At 40.9% G+C, this 23,854-nt stretch overlaps 1 protein-coding gene across 5 annotated transcripts in view; it reads right to left on the bottom strand.

The window, feature by feature from the left end:
* Positions 1–23,854, bottom strand: part of PRMT7 (protein arginine methyltransferase 7) — a 63,023-nt gene that overhangs the window by 8,071 nt on the left and 31,098 nt on the right. For 4 of the 5 annotated variants that reach the window (XM_075940339.2, XM_006117569.5, XM_006117568.5 and 1 more), the window contains exons 10-15: positions 23,175–23,313; positions 22,320–22,403; positions 18,764–18,811; positions 15,352–15,441; positions 13,801–13,962; positions 64–138 (exon numbers count right to left, since the gene is read on the bottom strand). In XM_075940339.2, the coding sequence (XP_075796454.2) occupies positions 64–138; positions 13,801–13,962; positions 15,352–15,441; positions 18,764–18,811; positions 22,320–22,403; positions 23,175–23,313 (598 nt within the window). The remainder of the gene's footprint in view (positions 1–63; positions 139–13,800; positions 13,963–15,351; positions 15,442–18,763; positions 18,812–22,319; positions 22,404–23,174; positions 23,314–23,854) is intronic. The other variant, XM_075940340.2, reaches the window with a different exon arrangement.

Genomic DNA, 23,854 nt, shown 5'->3' on the forward strand with positions numbered 1-23,854 from the left:
TGAAAAAGTGATCTTGTGCTTAAAAGGGTTGGAGAAAGCTGCTTTACATGATCCTTCTCTTACCTTAATCATGTCATCCATAATGTGAACATCAAACCCTTCACAGATACCACATGGGCTTCGAATTCTCCACAAGTCCTAAGGAGGCAAAGTGAATATTCCTTTTAGGGAAGAATTTGAATTGTGAACCACTGTCTTAATTATATACTGCAGACAGCTGAAAAGGGCAGGAAGAGTATTTTAAAAGTGTTTTCAGGCCAGCTGAATCAGGAGATTAATAGTGGGTCATATCATCTTCAATCTTTCAGTCACAGGACAGAATACAGATCCAGTTCAGGAAGAACCTAAAGTTTTTACTATTTTACTAAGTTTGCTGGCTTTTTAAAAGAATTGGTGTCAGTTTGGTTTCCAGTGGACAAATAACTAAATCACAAGGCGGTATCCCCTGCTGTTTAGACACAAAGGGCATATAAACTGTTATTTCAGAAGTGGATCCTACAGGTTGGAAGGCATGTAAATAGTTCAGGATGGAAACTTTGCATTGCTTCTTCCTATGCTGTTATATCACTTTGGATTAATGCTAATGCAGGTTGAATATCTCTAGTTGGGCAATCCTCAGAACCCAACCAGTACCAAAGATAAGGGTACTTATCTTGAGCAGTAACTGAGGTTCTTCAAGATGGTTGTCCCTGTGGGTGCTCCATTTTAGATGTCTTGGTGCTTTATGCTTGTAGCTGGATATTTCTAGCAGCAGTATCCTGCAGGCACCAAACCTACAGAAACTGCTCCAAGTGGTTAACCGGCATGCACCACCAACTGTCCCTCTGCTCCTTCCCTACCCTGGAGAAACTGAGTACAACTCTGAAGCAGAGGGGAGGGGGAACAGAGGGGAGGGGAGCACCCATAGGAACAACCATCTTGAAGAACCTCACTTACTGCACAAGATTATTATTATTATTCTCCTTCTCCTTGTGTCCCTGTGGGTTCTCCACTTTAGGTGACTATGGAGCAGTTCCCCTCAAAGGAAGGAGGGACCAGACAACTCTGCCTCAAGCTTTCTCCTGTACTCTTCTTCCTGGCCAGGACATTGCAGATCATCTTTGTGATTTATACACAACCATTATGAAGTATTTTCCAACCATAAATGACAACAATAACTGGATTTCAAATCCATTAAGTATAACGGGAAAGCCAGTCAGCTTTTCTATGCAAGATGATGAAAACCTAATCAAAATCACTTCAGATGGCCAATGAATACAAAAATTTAAAGAAGTTTATCTGATTACGTTTTGGGGCAGCTTATGTCAAGAATATTCAGCTTTATCAAGATGTGCAATTCATCAGTTGTTAACATTCACCAGCACATACTTGTGAAATTATGCAGCAACAAAAACAAAATACAGAAATCAACTGTATGCAGCGCCAGATATGCAAATCCAACTTTTTAGTATTAAACTTTTTAGTATTAAATATCCCGGCCTTTATTTGCATGTTCCTGGACACCACCATTTTTAAATGCCCCGTAGTTTGAACTACCTGCCCGCGGCTACATGCGGCACGGACTAGGTAGTTCGAATTAAAGCTCCTAATTTGAACTACCGTTAAACCTCCTTGCAGGAAGAACAATGGTAATTCGAATTAGGAGCTTTAATTCGAACTACCTAGTTCGTGCCGTGTGTAGCCGCGGGCAGGTAATTTGAACTACAGTGCATTTAAAAATGGCAGCACCCGGGAACATGCAAATAAAGGCCGGGATATTTAAATCCCGGGCTTCATTTGCAAATTCGAATGCCTACATTAGTCACCCTAGTTCGAACTAGGGTGGCAGTGTAGACATACCCTAAGAGACTTTTGAAGGGAATGTTTGTAGGGTATGTAACAAGTGTGTTGCCACCTCTGAAGGCGCTACACATGTAGTCTAGCATGTCTGAACTATGTAAATTGTAGCTGTCATATCTGAGCAACTGAAGGCATTCTCTGGTTGAAACGTGGGGGTTGCCTGTATTTCTAGACAATCAAAATGGGCCCTTATAAATTCCAGTTGTTGTGCAGATGTCAGGTGCAGATGTCAGATGTGATTTATCTGGTGCCCCAGTGCAATGAGTACATTTACTATGTGTACGGTGGTCCATATTGCCTATTTAGATGAGGCATATATAAAGCAATCATGCAAATCGGGGAAAATCATAATCTCCATCTTGCAGAGGTGAGGAGCAGCCACTGCCAGAACTTTTGAGAATTCTCTCGGTGCCATGGCTAGTCCAAAGGGTAGCAAGTGGGATTGATAATGTTAATTGCCCAGAGTGAATTAAAGGACCGTCCTGTGTTATGAGTGGATTGTAATGGGGAAGTATGTATCTTGAAGGTCAAGGGACAAGAGCCAATCTCTCTTCTGTAATGTCAGAACTATTGTCACCAAAGTCACCAATTTGGAGTGGTGTTTTTGTATGAATGTGTTGAGCTGGCTTAAGTCCAAAATAGGCCTCTATTCTTCGCTCCTTTTTCGTGTGAGAAAGTAGTGGGAATAGAATCCTGTTCCTGTGACAAAATGGCTTTTATGTCTCTTAAGTGCTGTAGATGAGTTATTTCCAATAGGAACTATATAATATAAGAAGATCTCGTGGGAGGGATCCTTGAAGAGGAATGAGGCAGCTGGGTGAGTAGGAGTTGAAATAAATGGGATAGAATAACCTATGAGACAATTTCCAGCACTCACTTGTCTGAAGTGATGTTATGCCAGACAGGGTAACATGGTAACAAGCAACCTCTGAAGAGGCTGGCTGGCATTCTGGAGAAGGGAAGGGTGTCAAAACCATGGACTAATATCTCAAAACGACTGCTGTGACGTAGTAGGCTGGGATGCTGCAGGCTGATCTGGTGTCTGTCTGTTGGTGTCTTGGTTATTTCTGGCTATGCCATTGATCATACGCACATTGAGGCTATATACATGATACCAGATGAAAAAGTTGTGTATAGAAGTGGCCCTGTTTTCTCTTAGATCATATGACGTTTTTAGAGTTGCACGGGAATCTCTAGTATGAAATGAGGCGCTGGTGCTCTCTGTGTCTAGTTTCTTTCCTTCAAATGGCAAATCCTCAACCGTATTTTGTATTTCTTTAGGAAATCCTGAGAGGTGGATCCAGGAAGTGCGGCGCGTGACTACAGATGCGGCCAATGATCGGGCTGCTATGTCCGCAGAGTCGAGAGGCTTGTATGCTGTCTTGGCTATGAGGGAGCCCCTTAGTGATTTTGGCTTTGTATTAATCTCACACATCATTTGGCAATTTACTATATTTTAAAGAGTTTGTAGATTTGTTTGTACAAAACAAGTCATACTACCTCAGATACCAAAGTTTGCATAAACAATTCTGCCACTTAAATTAGCTTCATGTATTACTTTTTACACCTGAATATGCTGGGGTGAAAGGTTTAAATAATTATTTTTGGTTTTCAACAGAAAAATGTCATGACTATTATGATTAGGGTTCATAAAAAATATTTGCTAACAAAATTAAAATCAAGTCACCTATTCAACTATCATTTTAGTGCAAAGAAAATGTTTACTGTTACAAATCACACAATTATTCAAATTAGTTACAGAAAGAATAATGGAAGCTTTACAATTTTCTAATTAAAATTTACTATGTATGGTAAGTATTCAATAAAATGAATAATGTTTGAAGTTGAAATCCTACACATTTAAAACTATTCTTTACTTCCCTTTTGCAAGTACATTAATAAAAAAATTATATTACATATATTTAATTTCTTGAACTTTCCTATAAATGTAAGCTACACAAAATGACTTTGCCCGGTCACCTGCTAGTTGTTCAATAAAGAATCTTATTTTAATCAAACATGTTCTATGTATATTTTGGCAAGAGTGCAGAGTAGTTGGCAATGCGGAATTGTAAGAAGCCAAAGAGTAAGATTTCCAGTGAAAGATGTATAGTCTAGTCCAGTCCTTAACATATGGGGATAGCTTTGTATTGGGACTGTTTACCCAGTTGATGTACTGCCTCCACTACTAGGGAGTTAGGAGTTGGGTGTGTGAAGAGGAACTCCACTCCTTTGACCAGGACATAATACGTCTTATTCATGCACCTGGAGGATGGTAGAATAGTGGTCAGCGTCTGCCATATTATCTTTACCAGGTCCACAATGGCAGAGTTAATTAGCAGGGCAATTATGGCTGACAAGGATGCCTGCAGTATGTCTGTCAGTTTATGTTGAGTCTCTGGTAGTTCTACCAGAGAAAGTCTGCCACTCTCTTGAATAGATCCTGAAAGGACTTAACACTGTCACCTGTGGTGGGTGGTAGAGGCATGATTTTCTCATCTAGAGAGGATGATGAAATGGGCATGGGTAGCAGATAGTCGGTCATCTTCTGCAGCCTCTTTGAGTTCCTCCGATTCATCCTACTGAAATTCGATCAGCAATGGAGTTTAGATGAAGCAGTTGCCAATGAAACTATTGCCAGGTGTTCCCCGCTACCAGTATTGGTTGTTGTGAGTGTGTTTGTTTAGGAGAGGAATGAAAAGGATAATGAAGAGTCACTTCCTTCCCTGCCTCTTTATCATAGGAGAATGGTAATGTGGAACTCATTGGACTGGCTTTTCGATGCAGCCCTGGATGGATGAAAGTGCCACTAATACCAAACTGTGGTGTTCCCGGTACTAAAGAAAGAACTGGGTTCACATGAGCAGTAAGTGGTTGTGGTACCGTGCAGCTTGGTGCCATGGTCTGTATCGGGACGGTCACCACAGGTGCTGGGAGCAGGCAGGGCTGCATGTGCATGGCAGATGATGCCACTAAAATGGACAATGTTGCAGCTTTCTTCAGTACTATGAGTGCTGAGCAATGTTTTAGTCTTAGTTCATGCACTCGAACTAGGGTCTTGCTGTGTTGGTGCCTTGGCCCCTTGGGATGTTTTGGTACCACAAAGTCTGAGGTGATCAGTGCCTTAGCGCAAGGTTAATTTTTTTTAGCGGTGACTGTTTCTTTTTTGACTGGTATCTCTGAGGCAATTACTGCAGCCTATATTTGGTCGCCTTTCTGGGAGTGGGGTGAAATGATCCGTGGTCTGAAACTGCTACTGGGGATTGCTGGTGAGGGGATCCTAGACTCTGGGTCTAAGGATGAACTGAGTGATTTCTCTGCTTTAGTTGGAAGTCTCTGACTTTGAGAAACCTATCAGAGAGCTTTTTGTAGTGCGGGCATTTCCGTATGATGTGTGTTTCTCCAAAATGGCAAATGCATTGTGCATGGCCTTCTAATATGGGGACTGATAGCCTACAAATGAGGAAATCTGAGGGAACACACCATTTTGAAGGTTTCCCATCCCAGGCTGTGGAGGCCCACTGGGGGTGGGAATAGAATAGAATATGAAAGATTAATTGCTTAACTGGGATCCTGCAGGCCCACCCTGATCCAAGCAACCCCCAACCACCTCTAACTCAGCCTAGCCCAGCCAGAGCAGTCTGTGGCATGGGAGTCTCAGCTGATCCAGCCCAGCCGGGACCACCTGTAGGATCCCAGTTAACTGGTTAAACAGGATTTCACATCCTTAGTCTGCATTATGAACATGTATTAATATTCCCCTGGTTATTTGAACACCACCACCCACTGAAGCCATGACATTATATCAGTTGCTTTTTTACTTATTACAGTCACATTTTCTTTCAGCAGCCACCAAAACCTGATGTCAATAGTCCTTTCAAGTTGGGGCTCAGTTTCTTTCTTCCTCAGCTTACTTTTCCCTCAAGGTATAGTTCTTACCTTGAGGGTTAAGAATTCTAAAACAATTATCATTGTTGGCTCAGACAAATACTAGGTAACAAGTCAGATAAAAATCTTTAAGACTGGTCTTCAGTGGCATAGTAGATGCAGAGATAACTGCCACTAAAATAATCTAACAGAATGTTCTGGGAACATGATGTCAGTGTTCCAGATCAGTTGCTTCTGTACCGCATTCTTTTTCAAATTGAACTGATCTAAAGAACAAATGCCAAAGTTTCATTATATCCCTAACTATAGTCCATTTTTTTGTACTGAAATGCTTCTGAACCTTTAAACAGAACATAAATTAGGCACACGGTGCTTTGATGAAAAATGTGTGCTCAGACAAGCCATTACAGATGTGTTCAGCATGATTAGCCTTGATCCTACACATCAGATCTATTACTTCAAAGAGGAGCATTACTTCAGAAACATTGCAAACTGTTCTGTATTCTCAGAGCAGCTTAGACAAGAAGAATAGTAAGGATGTAGGAACAAAGAGCAAGCAATAAACACGCTGATCATCAAGACAAAGCTGAACAGTTATTTTAGTGGTCCACGTTATCAGATACAACTCTGAAAGCATGAAGACTTCTCTACGAAATATGAATGTTTGTTTAGCAGAACAAGAAGTTGCAAAGTCTTTGCTGGATTCATGAAGAACTATTACTATTTCTTCTGATGCAGTGGGTCTGAGGAAGTGGGTCTTTGCTCATGAAAGCTTTTGCTCCAATAAATCTGTTAGTCTATAAAGTGCCACAGGATTTCTTGTTGTTCATTACAACTTATTAAAACAGACAGCCTATGGCACCAGCTGAGGATTTGCCTCATATTTCTTCAAAAAGAGGAAGGTGTGTGTGTGTGGGGAGGGGGGGGGGAGGAAATATGTAAAGCTCTGAACTGCAAATATTTTTGATGTGTTATTACTAGCCTCTCCCTTTCTTATGGCAGTATTCTATCACTCAGAATTATTTCCTATGGAGGATTTTACTAGCGATAGTGTTCTCAGAATTTTCCTTCAGCAACAGTTACTGGCAGCCAGCATCTCTTATTGTTGCTAATGAGTCAGTGAACAGATAGTATTTCAGTTCAACTGTCATCTATTTAAAAGAACATTGTGCTGATCTTTAGTGGATGAGCAGATTCACCAGTTTCAGAAAGAATCATTTTATTCCCATTTATTGCTATGAAGAGTTATCTCTGCTCATACAAAGTCTTGTTCACAGAAATTCTACTTAACACAGAAGGTTACAGTAATGCAATGAATCACACAGAGAGTGTTCTAAACCATGCTGAATGGATCAAAACCAAGGGTAATTAAAAAGAGTCTAAAACCATCCTTCTATCCAATAACCTTTAGATCAAAAAGTGGAACAAATAATTTAGTAAAAACAACCAGAAGTCCTGTGGGACCTTGAAGACTAACAAATTTATTTGCAAACTGTACGCCACAGAGTAATGTAACACATCGTTGCAAGTGCAGATATGTCTGCCAAACCACAGCTTCCACTTCATGTATCTGACGAAGTGAGTACCAGCCCATGGAATCTTATGCCAAAATAAACGTGTTAAGTCTTTAAAGTGTCACATTGTTTTCACTGATATTAACTAATATGGCTACCCTTCTGAAAATAATTTAGTCCAATTCTCCAGAATGGTGGTGAATTTCTGTCCTTTTATGACATTTGTTTTCTGGTCTTTAGATGGCTCTGGATCGTCTAAGATTATCCAACAGTACCGAGTATTAAGGAATGTATGCTTAACTTTGCAGTTAAAGAAAAGGTTATAACTCATCTTATATATGAAAACTGATCAAAGAAAGGTCTACAGAATAAATGGTTTCTGCTAATTACTTATTCATATTGCAGTGGGCGAGTAAGAGTGTCTAGCACCATTTCTAAATTCCATGATGGTGGTGATAGCCTGTGTGGTGGGTATAGATTAGAAAACTTTTTATGCATCTCTTTGTGATGGGATGGGCAAAGACTGACCATCCCTCTACTCACTGGTGAAAGGTAGTGTTGGCTGAGAGATGTACCTGTAAGGAAGACAGAGATACATCAGTGTTCTTGAGAGACAATATGTAGTCCAAGATTTCATGTAATGGTGCAGTGTCTGAATCTAGATTTTTGCCAGTGCACCAGAAAAGGGTATCTATGCCATTTCTGGAGATAGGTGGTCTGGGTAGATTGTTTTCTGCTATGCAAAAGAACTTCCTTCACTTGGTAAGAGCATTGTTCTCCTGGTAGAACCAGCAATGAACCTTGCTGTGAGGCACAGGAGCTGTGGCTGAGAATGGAGTATCAGGAGATCGTGCTGAATCGGAAGAAGGTAAGGAGGCAGAGGAGAAATCAGATACAGATAAGGGAACCATATCTGATGCGCCAAAATGGTAGTACGAGAATAACTGTCGCTTTGCCTCTGGTGATCTTCTCAAGCACCTTGGGAATGAGTGGGATAGGAGGGAATGTATATACAAGTGGGCCCTTTCAATTGAGAAGAAAAGTGTCCCCTACAGACCCTGGTCCGATACCAGCTCTTGAGCAGTAAATGGTGACACTTCTTGTTTTTGTAGGAAGAAAAGAGGTCTCTTGTCGGAAAACCCCACCATTGGAAAATGGATTGGAGGACCCGAGGATTCCCATTCGTAGTCCGGGGCCAAAATGTCTGCTGAGGGAGTCTGCTGTTGTATCGCTTACCCCAGTAGATATGAAGCTATGAGGGTGATGTTGTTTCATATGCACCAATTCCATAATTGGACCGCTTCTGTGCGTAGAATATGGGATCGGTCACCTCCCTGGAGATTGATCTAAAACACCGCTGACATATTGTTGGTTAATACTCTGACTATCTTTCCCTGAATGTGTGTTACAAAATGTTTGCATGCATTGAATACAGCTCTGAGTTCTAATAAATTGAGGTGTAAAGATGTCTTTTGTGTGGTTCATCATCCTTATATTGACATGACTTGCATGTGGGCTCCCCATCCAAGCAGGACATGTCGGTAATTATGTGTACAGAAAATTGGACTAGATGAAATGGTACACCTGCTAATAGATTGCTGGGATTGGTCCACCATGTGAGAGATTTTAAAACACAAGGTGGAGGGGACACCAGCGTGTGCAGTTGTCTCATACAATGGGCATAGACCGTTGCAAGCCAATGCTGAAGATATCAAAGGGTATAGTCAATCACATAGATTGTAGGAGCCATGTGAGCTATAAGTTGGAGACAGGTGAGTATGGAGACTGCAGAACTGATGGTAACAGTAGTAGCCAGCTCTTGGATTGCTTGGAATCGCTGCCTGGGGAGGTATGCCTTTGCAGACACTGTATCTAGGTGGACACCTATGAATTCTAGAGCTTGTGTAAGTTGCAGCGTTGACTTCTGTGTGTTGAATAGAAGGCCCAAGAGAGTGAATGTTTGCTTGTTTGTTTGTGGTCACCATGTGATGTGTGTCTACTTCCGATGGGCTTTTCACTAAGCAATCATCAAAGTACGGAAAAATGATCACAGCTTGTTAGTGAAGGTAAGCCATGACAACAGCCAACATTTTTGAAAATACTCTGGGTGCCGAGGAAAGGCCAAATGGTAGTACCTGGTATTGATAATGATCTGTGCACCCACCACGAAACGTAGGAACCATCTGTGTGAAGGGTAAATAGTTATGTGAAAATAGGCATCCTACAGGTTGAGGCCTGCAAACCAATCTCCATTCTCTAATCATGGGATTATTGATGCTAGGGTAACCATTTTGAATTGTTGCTTTCATAGATATCAATTCAATCTGCAGAGGTCTAAAATAGGCCTCTATCCTCCCTTTTTCTTGTTGTTGTAAGAAAGTAATGGGAGTAAAACTCCCTCCCTCTGAAGCCGTTGAGTACTATTTCCTCTGTTCTTAGACCGAGCAGTCGCTGTACCTCCTGCTTTACTAGGTCTTCATGAGAGGGGTCCCTGAAGAGGGACAGGGAGGTGGGAGCAAGTGTAGTAAAGAGGATAGTACACCCTGATGTTATTATTTTGAGGACCCAACGGTCCATTGTGATGGCAGCCCAGCGATGATGGAATGGCCTTAAATGTCTGTGTTTTCAGCAAATAATTTTTGCTTGTCGAAAGGAAGATCTTGAATCTTTGATTGTAACTCATGAGGAACCCCTGCAGATTGCAGTCAGGAGGCTCTTTTCATAACTACTGATGTTGCAGTAGCTCTGTGCTTTTCAGAGGGCCATCCTGGAGGAAGCATAGCCCTCCTGAACTATGGACTTTAATACGGATCTTGGAGTCTAGTAAGTGCTCTAGGAGGGATGTTAGCTTGGTGTAGTTATCAAAGTTATGATTGGAGAGCAATGCTGCATAGTTGCTTATACTCAGGAATAAGGTGGAGGAAGAATAGTTTCCTTCCAAACAGATCAATGCACTTATTATCTTTGTCCGCCATGTTCTCGTATTGAGGGAGTTTGGACCTATGCTGGGCAGGGTCAACAACCAATGAATTTGGTTGAGGGTGGGAGAATAAGAAGTCAGTTCCCTTTGGAGGGACAAAATATCTTTTGTCAGACCTTTCATTAGTTGGTGGTGCTGAAGCTGGAGTCTGCTATATTTCCTCAGCGGCTTCCATAATGGCCTTGTCTATAGGAATTGCAATTTTCCCCCACTGTGATGGTTGAAGATTTTTGAGCAACTTGTGTTGCTTCTCTGGTACTTCCATTAGGGTGCTGTCCTGAGATACAGCCACCCTCTTAAAAAGCTTCTGAAACTGCCTAAGTTCATCAGGAAGGGACTGGTCACCAGGTATGACCATCTCATCAGGGGATGATGACAACTGGTCAGTTGGTGATACGTCTGGTGGGTGTTCTTCCACCTCAACCTCTGAAAGTTGACCCTCTTCTGGTTTGGAATGAGGAGCCACAGAGGAAGCATTGGGTGGTGACATTGTTACTCAGTGACTATAAGAGGGTTGTGGAGAAACTGAGAGTGCATGGGAAGCTGGGTGTCTGTGACAGCACGAATAGCCGTAGCCAGAGTGTTGATAAGCATAGCAAACTGAGCCATGCCGAGAGTAATACTGGTAGTGCGTTGGGCTGTGTTGTCTGGAGTAAGACCGCACCAGAAAAATGTAGCAAGATGGATGGCTGATCCTGTAATGCATCTGGTGGAGTACTGGTAGGTGTGGAGAACATGGTGAGTGTGGTGATTCCTTTGAAGGAGGAGGAGGAGAATGATGTAGATACCCTGTCTAAGGGGATGGTGATAAATGGTATCTCAATGCATGATGTCTAATTTGTTCATGGGGAGAGTGGTTGAGGAGAATATGGAGACGGTGGTGTGGAAGATGGTGCTGGTGAAAAGGTAAATGGTTCCAGGCTTGTTGGTCTCCTTGAAGAGTATTTATAGGGTGCTTTCTTCGGCGCAGGAGGGTTAAACAAGACACATGGTGCTGAAGATGCCTATGATGTTTGTGTCAAGGTCCTCGGTGCCGAGGAGGCTAATATATAAATGATCAGTGCAGAGGTGTGTGGTGCCGAGATCACCAGCACATATGTAGGTGGTGCTGATGTCATCAGTGCCAATGTCATCGGCACGTGCTGTTCCAAAGCAGAAGATTCTGATGTTGTCGGTACCGCAGTAGCTGTTGCTGGCAGTGCCAACTGACGGACCATTATGACTGTTGACAGCCCTGTTTTAGACTTTTGTTGCAATTTTGGGTCCGAGAGCAACTTATGCCTGGGGGCCACCGAGAAAGACATGCTGGGCTTATCACCGACACTTACACATGCTGATGGTAAAGAGCGAGCTGGAGAAGCTCTTTTTCAGCTTAGAGCCAACTGCGGGGAAATGGCTTTCCTTTTCTCCACCCTCAGAGACTGCAGAGTGGAAACAAAGGGAGAATGTTCCGGCGGCTGAAGCGCCTTGTTGAACAGGAACATTTTTAGTCTCATCTCCCTGTCCTTACATGCCCTGACCGTCTGTTTGGCACAATGGACACATTCGCTGAGGCACTTGATTCACTCGGCATGACTGTCTGATGCAGGCATGGCATCACGGCATGTGGCACACTTCTTAAAACTGGGAGAGCCTGGTGTAGCTAGCTGTAAAACTAAGTGAAGAAAATAAACTTTTTTTTGTTACGAACTATATTAATTACAGCTATAAGAACTGTAATTAACTATAAACTCTAAGAACTATGTACTCTATTCCTGACAGGGTTTGCCCAAGGAGAGAAGGCTCACTCCATTTGTGACCACAGGCGGCGAAGAAGGAACTGGCGGGAGCTGGACTGCGGGAGACATTAAAAGGACGCGAACAGCTCAAGATACGATCTGGCAGATCACTGCTCAAGAAAATTCCAAGCTTTGGCACTGGGACAACTCAACATCTACAGTGGAGCACCCATGGGGACATCACTTGAAGAAGAATCATTTTGACTTCATGGGTTTCATTGTACATGAAAAAATATCGAAGGAATATTTACAGGGTTAGTCGATTACCAAAACAAATTTGCTGCTTAACATATTTTGCTCAAAACCAGACATTTTAGCAATACTAGTCAGATTACATAGAACTGCACTTCATAGATTTTTTCTCAGGCAGTAGAGCTAAACAGCTGTACAAGAAATTTAAGGAGGCTATCCTGGTCTAGGTGTGTTTTTAACTGCCACTGCCAGCAAAGGGAGGTTGTGTGTACTTGTGTGTCATGAAGGGAAGATATAACTCTGAGTCTGGAATATTCTACTATGCACCCTTATTCTTAATGGAAGAAGACACGCTTATCTACTGTTATATTCTGTGTGAGTGCAACACATTAATGGTATGCAATGTTATATTTTATAACACCATATTTGATACAACACACATGAAATAGCTCTCAACAGCTTGTCTTTTCTCAGGATAAGAAACTGTTTATTTAGTGAAGACAAAGGCAGAACTAATTAATAGCTATGGAGAGATTAAAGATCAATCTAAATTATTTATACATACATAAGACCTTCATTTTTAATGAACTACAGATGTCTTGCCTTCATAGCTTTTCTACCCTCATTAAAAGTGACAGGCACATTTGTCTAGAAATGTACAGAGAGGTAAATACACACATATCGTAAAACAGGAACTAATCCCAGGTCTCCCAAGTCCTAGATAAGTGCAAAAACCTGGACCATCTTTCCCTCTGGTCTATTGAAAAGTAAATCTATTAACAACATGATCATGCATCTCCTTTTATTTGTATATGAGTCATTTCTCTCTGATTTTTTAAATCTACTTTGGTTACAAGAGACATGTATGATTCCTAAAATAGAAATGGGAGAGGAGCTACTACATAAGATAATTTTAAGAAAAGATCAATGATATAAAAAAGTTAAGATTCACTCCTCACTAGAATGTTGCACACTTAATATTAAAAATTACTATAATTTTTGTTGACAAGCTGAAGCTTATCCAGTCTTATAATTGAAAAGTGTCATTTATAGATTAACTTACAATTTTTCAGAACACAGTACTTACTGGCAAAACAAATTTGATATATTTCCAATAGTTTCTCTTCACACTATAGATCAATTTAAAAAATATTACAACTGTTTAACTGTAAAAAAAAAAAAATCCTCCAGTTTCAAAGCAACTAACTATCTTGGTTTCTGCTATGCAGAAGCAATGAAAAAAAAGCAGCATTTCAGATGCTGAATTGTATTAAAAAAGGCAATCTTTCCTCTTGAAGTGCTTTTAATTCTGAAATACAGCTCCTAATGGATGTGTAAAGTATATATATGCCATGCAGACTGCTAAAAACTTAATTCATTCTTCTAATAAAAAAAATTCAATTCAAGATAAGGATTGACTTAAATGACAACACACTACCTTCAATTTGAGATGTCAAATTAATCTAATTTTGCTCTACTGTCCAGAGCAAGACTGGTATGCTGAAAATATGAGGTGCTCAGATATGATAAACCTGAATTATAAAATACTGTTGATGAGAGCCAACTTAGTCAAAATTGAACTATGTAAATATATAAACAACCATCTCACCTTGAATTCCACGATCATCATGTAAAGGGAAGCAGATTGTGGCAGGATGGTGACATTGTTTGTGAGGTGAGTTGCCACAGCTGTCCTAGCATACAGAAAGTAGAGGTTGTGCCATGGTAAAAGGCTTGTAGTGAAAAATGGTTCTCCAATGAGGACTGAGACCTTGACAAAAAGGAAAAGGAAAGTCATTAAAGAAAAAAAGAATAAAGACTCAAATAAGTAAGCAATTTACAGAATACTAACTTTCATACTGCAATGAGCTTTCTTTTTCTGATGCATATTTTCTGTACTGCAGCATAGATAAGTATCTGTTTTCTAGAATCCACTGGCAAACAAAGGTATTTTCCTATAATACTAAGTGTGAGGCAAATTTAATTATGGTTTAGATGTGAAGAGTTCTGATAATCTGCAGTATTTGAATTTACGGATGTAAGCAACCAAAATTTCTAGACAGAGTTCAAGATATTTAACAAAAAATGTTCCATGTAGAGATCATCCACATATTAAAGTTGTTCCACTTTGGCTTTAACTAACCTCCTAATTGAATGCAATTATACTGGTACAGATGTGCTAATACTAGTATTGTTTATTCCCATGCAATTATACGGTACCTTTATACCAGTAGAACTATGGCCATGCTAGGGGTTGATTGTATAACTCTTGTGGTTAAAAATAAATCAGCAAACTAACCAACAGTATTACTGTTACACTTAAGAGGCCCATCAGATTCCCATTGTGCTAGATCCTGTACAAATACAGCACAAAGAGATGGTCTCTGGCACAAAGCACTTAGAACCCAAGTATAAAACAACGGATGATAGTGGATATTGACAAATGGAGAACTACAAGGAAATAAGACATTACTCAACACGAGAGATAGTGGTCTCAGAACAAAAGTCACTTAATCACAAAAATCTTGACACTGGTTATCATGGCAAAGAAACATTTTAAGGAGATTTCTGAAAGTGAATGAGGTAGCCTTGTGCAGCAGGTGTTTACAGGAAGCTCCTTCCATGCATGAGAGGAAGCATGTGAGAAAATACAAAGATGCTTGTTTAGAAATGCAACACATGGGTGACGGAGGCTGGCATCATAGATCAATCAGAGGCAGGAGTTAACTTCTTAACAGTGACTAATAAAGGATAGGCAGAGTGAGAATAGGCCATGAAGGGTCTCAAAAACGAAGACAAGTAGATTAAGCTGATGAAACAGACAAAGAGGCGCCAGTAGAGGGATGCAAACAGAGGCATGGCACAGTGAAATCAACAGGCTAGAAAAATGATCAATGCAAACACATTCTGAAGAGATGTGAGTGAGGAAAGATTACCAAAAAACAAGCAAGCAAGCAAACCACCTGCATGAAGACCAGGCCGGATTTATTTTCCAACAGAATAGAATATGGACTCACTGTTACACTATGGACATAAAAACAGCATTGGCTTTAACACAGCTGACTGCAGCTATTCTATCCCAATGGAAAGGAAAGGTGCTTTTCCATCTGTTTATTACTATAAATGCTTTTAGTGCTAAAACAGGGCAAATGTTACTTACCTTTTTATATTCCAAGTCAGAAGGGGTCAATAATTCAGGACGTTTCTCTATTATTTTAATTTTATCTCCTACTTGGTTGGCTTTAAAGATCTTAAAGAAAAAAAGTAAGTCGTTTTTACTTTTTCCATTTGTACAACCTTGAGTAATACGTATTTTGACTTTTGAATAAGCTACTATTTTAAACAATGATCTGAAGATGGAAACCATAATTTGGAAGGAAAATTAATAAACCTAAGCTAATCGGTGGTTCTTCTCACCATGTGAGCTTTTAATATACAAATACCAGACCATGCACAACCTTCAACTGATATTCACAGAGGAAAATACTTTTGAAATATGTATGATTTTATTTTAGTTAAAAATGATATAGCTATAGAGAAGTTTTAATCACTCATACCCCAAAACAAGTTAAGTCAAAACTACTCCACACTAAATTGAATCACATCTGCTATCTGGCCTTTGTCATGACATATACCTGAGTCAGCAGACAACACTGCACAAGCTTTCAGTAAGTGTTCTGTTTGTGTGACAGTATGTTTATGCTGAAGACTTCCTGCTGTATAAAGAAGAATCACTATATGTCTACCCCACTGTAATTTTTCTATGCATCAATACATATACACACTTTTGTTTAATAATGAGAAGAATTCTATTTTCTTACCAAAACACTACAACTTGCCATCACCAGCGTAAGTTTCTTAATTTTAACATTAGAAGACAAATGAGAATCCCATGCCTGGAGCTCACCATAGAAAACAATACTACTTTAACAACAAGACACTGCAGTCAGCAAGGGGATGCTAGCTGTGGTTGAAGACCATATGGACACTTCATCAATCTCTATTAATGATGAGGATGAGACTTTCACATGGGGTCAGATTATCCTCCAGCTACTTACTACAGGGTTTCTTGCACCTAACTTAGAAGCATCTGGTGCTGGCTAACGTCAGAGGCAGAATACTGAACTAAGGGTCTGACCGAATATGGCAATTCCAATGGTCCCAGTGTTAACTGGAGTCACAGGCATAAATCTCAGAACAGAGTTGACATTATTCCCAAATTCCTTTTCCTTATAGTGCCTCACAACCTTTAAGAATTTATGTGAATACTGAGAGCTCTTTCCATACATACCACAAACATACTGCAATACATATAATAATAGAGATGTAAAAAATATTAACCATGAACCGATTACAATTCCACCAATTACATAGTTAAATCGGCTCTGTGGGCTGACAGTCCCGCAGGCTCCCACCACCACCAGCCCCATGGGAGTTTAACTGTTGACTGGAAGTGATAAACATCAGTGTACCAGTTAACCTCATACATCCCCATATGAGATGCTCCTTTACTAGAATACTTATTACTAAAAGAGTGATAGAAATGTAGCCATGTTAGTCTGGACTATGTAGCACTTTAAAGACTAACAAGATGGTTTATTAGATGATGAGCTTTCGTGGGCCAGACCCACTTCCTCAGATCAAATAGTGGAAGAAAATAGTCACAACCATATATACCAAAGGATACAATTAAAAAAAAAATGAACACATATGAAAAGGACAAATCACATTTCAGAACAGAAAGGGGAATGCGGGGGGGGGGGGGGGGGGGAGAGGGGAAGGAAGGTAAATGCCTGTGAGTTAATGATATTAGAGGTGGGGAAGGGGAGATGTCTGTGAGTTAATGGTATTAGAGGTGATAATTGGGGAAGCTATCTTTGTAATTACTAAAAGAATCTATGCACCAAATACCAAAGGTCATTAAGTCAACTATATACACTTTTGAGTTATTCACACCACCAGAGTTATCTAAGCCAAACATGGCTCAGTATAGACTGTTTTGTGTACATCAAAGCTCTTTTCAAAAGTAGAAGCTAACAGGAATATTTTACAGAAAAGGAAACAGAAAAAGCAATTTGCCACAGTTGCACAGCAAGCCAGTGTCAGACCTTGGAAGTGAAACCCGTCTCGCAATTCACTGGACCATGGTACCTCATCTCCTAATACAATAATGCAACTGATTCCGTAAGATGCTGAACACACTACACTGCTACAGGTTGGATGCTCTCTTGCTGGCTGCTGGCCCTGCCCGTGGGCTCCTCTTTGAGCTTTGGGGATCCCTCTATGCCCTGCTGCCGGCCCCATGCCACCAGGGTTTGAGGCTGGGACTCTCTAGCCACCACCAGCCACCAGGACTCTCCAGGGTTCCAGACTGGGGCAAAAATTTCCCGGAAGCTGCCAGCCTAGCTCTCACCACAGGTTCCATGTGGGGCTAGAGCTCCCTCGCTGCTGTTGGCCAGCCAGCCCTGCTCTTGCTGGGGGTTCCTGGCTCAGGCCTGGGTTCTCTAGCTCCTGCCAGCCCTGTTCTTGCCAAGGATTCCTACCCAGAGTTCTCAGCAGGAGCTCTCCAGCCAGGGCCAGAAATTGCCCCAAGCTGCCGTCACAGCCCCTCTCCTGCTGGGGGTTCCCCTCCAGCTACTGCTGGCCTCACTCCCACTGGGGATTCCCAGTCACGGCTGGGACTCCCCGCCTGCCACCTGAGCTCATTGGGCAGGACTCCTCGGATACCAGCCCAGCCAAGGCTCTCCAACACCCACAGGACTCCTGGTTGGCTCCCTGCAGGACCATGGATGTTGCCAGACCAGAGAGTCCCGAATTTGGAAGGTTCAACCTGTATTAGAATTAATGGCAATACAATTAATTAACAGGGAGTTGGGTCTGTTCAGTCTGCAGAAGAGAAGAGTGAGGGGGGATTTGATAGCAGCCTTCAACTACCTGAAGGGAGGTTCCAAAGAGGATGGAGAGAGGCTGTTCTCAGTAGTGACAGATGGCAGAACAAGGAGCAATGGTCTCAAGTTGTGGTGGGAGAGGTCCAGGTTGGATATTAGGAAAAACTATTTCACTGTGGTGAAGCACTGGAATGGGTTACCTAGGGAAGTAGTGGAGTCTCCATCCCTAGAGGTGTATAAGTCTCGGCTTGACAAAGCCCTGTCCGGGTTGATTTAGATGGGATTGGTCTTACCTAGAGCAGGGGGCTGGACTTGATGACCTTCTGAGATCTCTTCCAGTTCTATGATTCTGTGATAAGGGGATGGGTTGATGAGATAATATGATCTTGGTAACTAATTGACCATTCATTTTCAGTGGGAAATAGGTCAATGGAGGGATGATAGGAGTTACTGTAGAGAATTTCTGGGTGTCTGGCTGGTGAGTTTTGCCCACATGCTCAGGGTTTAGCTGATCGCCATATTTGGGGTTGGGAAGGAATTTTCCTCCAGGGTAGATTGGCAGAGACCCTGGAGGTTTTTCGCCTTCCTCTGTAGCATGGGGCACAGATCACAGCTGGAGGATTCTCTGCATCTTGATAGCTATAGAGTGTCCGCTCATTTAAGTAAGAGGATTAAACTACTTACTTTTTCCATGAGACAATGCGATACTGCAGAGTTCTCTACTGTAAACACCTAAAGAGAGTACTGTACAATCAATCACATTGGCTTAATCATTCAAAATTCACTAAAAATTACTTCATGCATGTTCACTGTTGTGGCTTTGTAACATTTTCATAAATATCCAAATGAACTAGACATGCTCATTTTTAGCTCATGACAGCAATATACCTGTTTCACTTTTCTTTGTCACATTGTCTCTACAAAATAAGATCTCTGCTGAACTAAAGGCTCAACTTTGCTTACTCCTCTATAAAATGAACAAATTTTGACTGTATAACACTGATATTTGTTCTAGTCTTTCCATACAGGAAAATCCATCTCATTTTCTTAAAATTAAATTGCAACAGAGCCTCACTATATCAAAACTCTGGTTAACTGTAAATACAAATATCCACACTAAACAGATTTTGGAGTTTGTAATTTATTGACGCACAGACTAGCAAGATTCTGCTACAGCTGGGTTTGGAAAGGACACATCACACTTCCTGTAGGCCAATAGATGTCTCATTATGTCAATTCCTGGTTCCCCTCCCGTACTTAATGGGCAACTGAAACACAGGTAGGGCATTTACAACTGAACATAATGACAATGCTCCACCCCCACGAGATCTCACTCCATGAGTATGGCTTAATGTGATCCTGCTATACTAGTTAGAAATATCACTGCAACACATTACAGCACACACACCTTTTCATTTATGGGCCCTCAATCTAGACTTAGTCAAAATATTTATATTTTTAACATCTTGTTTGTTTTCACTATTTGTTTTTTAGAATTTGCTATTAAGCTATAAATATTCTCTAAATTATGTACACTTGGGAGATCTTTTCATATGTTTAAGAATTCCAAAGGAAATGAAGCATATATCCACCTGCCACGTCTAAAGGACAGCTTTACTTCATTCTGCATATGAAATTTGGAGGAAATTGCCACTTGAATGCTCCATAGTTGTACCTCTGCTTCCATTATTAATCATGACTTGAGAAGACTCTCAACTGTACACTTCTACCCCTCAGTAGACTCTTGATATAAGCCTCCAGAGCACCAAGGTAAGCTTCTTACAAATGGAAAACAAGCACAGTAGCTGCATACTAGCCTGTTGTCTGCCCAGGATGAGTCACAAATTAAGTTAGCTGAATAATGCCAAATCATTTGGGTTTGTGAAGAACAAGTCATGCCAAACTAATCTGATAGCTTTCTTTGATAGGATAACGAGCCTTGTGGATAAGGGAGAAGCGGTGGATGTCATATACCTAGACTTTAGTAAGGCATTTGATACGGTCTCACATGATATTCTTATTGATAAACTAGGCAAATATAACTTAGATAGGGCCACGATAAGGTGGGTGCATAATTGGCTGGATAACCGTAGTCAGAGAGTTGTTGTTAACGGTGCTAAATCCTGCTGGAAAGGGATAACAAGTGGAGTTCCGCAAGGGTCTGTTTTGGGACCCGTACTGTTCAATATCTTCATCAATGATGTAGATATTGGGATAGAGATTACGCTTATTAAGTTTGCAGATGATACCAAACTGGGTGGGGTTGCAACTTCTTTGGAGGATAGGGACATAATTCAAAATGACCTTAGCAAGTTAGAGAAATGGTCAGAGGTAAACAGGATGAAGTTTAATAAAGAGAAATGCAAAGTGCTCCACTTCGGAAGGAACAATCAGTTCCATACATACAAGATGGGAAGCGACTGTCTAGGAAGGAGCATGGCGGAAAGGGATCTAGGGGTCATAGTGGACCACAAGTTGAATATGAGTCAACAGTGTGATGCTGCTGCAAAAAAAGCAAATATGATTCTAGGTTGTATCAACAGGTGTGTTGTAAGCAAAACTCGTGAAGTCATTCTGCCGCTCTACTCTGCACTAGTTAGGCCTCAGCTGGAGTACTGTGTCCAGTTCTGGGCGCCACATTTCAAGAAAGATGTGGAGAAATTGGAAAGGGTACAGAGAAGAGCGACAAGAATGATTAAAGGTTTAGAGAACATGACCTATGAAGCCAGGCTTCATGAACTGGGCTTGTTTAGTTTGGAAAAAAGAAGATTAAGGGGGGACATGATAGCGGTTTTCAAATATCTAAAAGGGTGTCACAAGGAGGAAGGAGAAAATTTGTTCCTCTTGGTTTCTGAGGACAGGACAAGGAGTAATGGTCTTAAAGTGCAGCAAGGGAGGTTTAGATTGGACATTAGGAAAAAATTCCTAACTGTCAGGGTGGTCAAATATTGGAATAAATTGCCAAGGGAGGTGGTGGAATCTCCCTCTCTGGAGATATTTAAGAACAGGTTAGATAGACATCTGTCAGGGATGGTGTAGACAGAGCTTGGTCCTGCCTTGAGGGTGGGGGGCTGGACTCTCGAGGTCCCTTCCAGTCCTATGATTCTATGATTCTAATATGGGCTTTGCGAAGCCATGGAGAATGGTTGCCAGGCACTTTACTCACTCAGTAGAGCAGCCATCATTCTTCTGCTAGATAAAAGCAAAATACTTGTATCCACCTATAAAGGACTTGTTTTGTTAGGGATCTGTACCTAAATGGCAAATACTATTGAGTACTTTCTTTCTCTCTGCATCTTTTATGATTGTTCATTTAGGCATCAATTAGCAACAGCATGCAGCTGTGAGAATGTCTGAGCACCCTAGGCAAACCCAGGTGTTCAGTATGTGTTAACTAGAGACATCAAGGTACTACTGAACAGGAAACATTCCCTTCACCAATCAGGGAATTACTTTTTATAGCATCATCCTTGAAGTTCATTACAAACAATTTAACAAAGTTCATTTCAATAATTGCAAGGAAAACTGCTGGCAATTTGGGTGGTTTAAAAGCATGAACTAGTTAGTTTACTGAAGTCATTGGAATAGGCTACCACATGGTTATGCTTAGGTTTGTCACTGTACTAGAACTTAACATGTCAAAATTTCAGGGATTGTCAAGTGGAGTGAAATAGTGATATGGCTCTATGCTTGGAACTCTGCACTATTCCGTCTCTGAGTGAAATGTTTCAATTTGAATGACCCAGAAAATGAAACTAGTGGCATCACAACAGAGCCTGGGGAGAGGAACTGGGTGCGGGGTGGATGTGTAACATGTAGGTAACAAATACTATGAGAAGTGGGTGTATCTCACCATTACACTCACTCCATTTCCCACTTGAGAATAAACCTAACCACCTCAGAATAGCATAGCAAAAGTAGGCAACAGAAGGAGAAAATTATCCAGAGAAATGAACATTAACAGAAGATGGGTAACTCAGAAATGAATCAAGGAAGAAGCACAGGACACATCTGGAGCCTTTGGCTACAGTTTGGATTATAAGTAACAAGAAATGGCAGTTGCTCCTGCTGTATAATCTACAGCATGGCTGTCACAGAGTGAAGCTCACATCCACTGCTTATCTAGTAGACTGGAATTGAACATTACTGAAAAGCAACACTGAAATGTTCCAGAGGACTAAAAACATCTATCTAAAACATAAAGAGCAGAAAAATAACAGGAAGCAGTGAAGTATTGTACCTGCTCTGCTCCAAGATACTGAGCCAGCAGCGGAAGCAGGCTGCCGTCACTGATGCAGAGGCAAATACTGTCTTTTTTCAGTACCTGCAGAAAATAAGACAAGCTGACAATATTATTTTTACTCCAGATTTAAAAGTTCTCAGATAAACCATTTTTACACTTGGTTATTGAAACTTAGCCAAAATTTAAAGATAATTAGATAGAAATTTGGGGAGCTGCAAACCAAACAATATCAGATGCAAGAGTTTTCTCCAAGAAGAAATTCAGAATAAGATTTTAATAGAGAAATACCAGCAGTGTTTGTATCATCATCCCCAAAATAGATTGCAGAGAGAACTCATCACACATGTACAAAACTAATGTTTGGGTTCACATCTATAAGTCTTGTGGACAGTGATGGAGGGGGGGGAGCTGGTCCATGGGAGGAGCTGGCAGGAGAAGGGGGCAGGTGGATCCACAGGAGTCAGCAGGTGTGGGAATCTGGCTTAAAAGCTGGCTGCCCGTGGGCACCACTTTCCTCCTCCCTCCACCCCTTGCTGCCTCTGATACAGGAGGATGCCCAGGCTTACTGGTTAATCATGTTAATGACCACACGCTAACATCCCTAGTGGACATCTTCAGTTGAAAATAATTGGATACTAGATATTTCATGACTGTTTGATTTACAGATGTGTTTTTGACTCAGACAAAATGCCACATGCATTGTGAACAAACCTAGCACATACTCCCTTTGTTAAGGAACATGAATCACCCACTAATAATCTATTAGAGTGGAAAGATGTATATGGACACCCTTGTGGAAAGAGCAACAGAAAGATTTAATGCTGCCATGAGTTGTAGAATAATCTCACTTACTGTCATCAGAGCCTGGATGTACTGGTTTGTTCGGTTCAGATCATTTAGCTCTCCAAAGCGTGGTCTGTTCCAAAGCAGATGAGCCTGACAGCTACAAAGAGGACTCCCAAAATAGGCATCTTTTTTGTCCTCTTCATTTCTAAAATAGAATATAAAAACATTGTATGTTGTTGTAGCTGAGCCAGCCACAGGATATTAGAGAGAAAAAGTGGTGTGGTAATCTTTTATTGGTGAGAGAGACAAGCTTTCAAACTTACAGCTGTGTTAGTACAAATGCTTGTCACTCTCAATGACAGAAGTTGGTCCAAGAAAAGATATTTCGTCATCCAGCTTGATTCTCATGAAAAATATTGACAAAGAACCATTTATATGCTGTTGAAAAGCAGTGAATGTGTATATTCACACCAATGGAGTATACTTTACATATGGAAGTTTACAAGTTATGCTATCATGAGTATTTTTTCATCTGTCTCTATTTTTGCATCCAATGTGGTCAAACCTTTAAATGGTCTTCATTTTAAAAAGTATGAGCATGCTACTTACTTTTGTGGAAGAGACCACTTGCTCAGAACTTGTGGAAAAAAAAAGTCAGGCTACTAGTACAGTTGCCTAAATATGAACAAGAAAGACTAACTTTAGGCATCTTTTTTTAAAAATCTTGTTTCCTGTTGTCATCATCA

The sequence above is a fragment of the Pelodiscus sinensis genome, chromosome 12 (genome assembly GCF_052426305.1).
Source record: "Pelodiscus sinensis isolate ZL-2025 chromosome 12, ASM5242630v1, whole genome shotgun sequence".
In the NCBI taxonomy this organism is placed as follows: Eukaryota; Metazoa; Chordata; order Testudines; family Trionychidae; genus Pelodiscus; species Pelodiscus sinensis.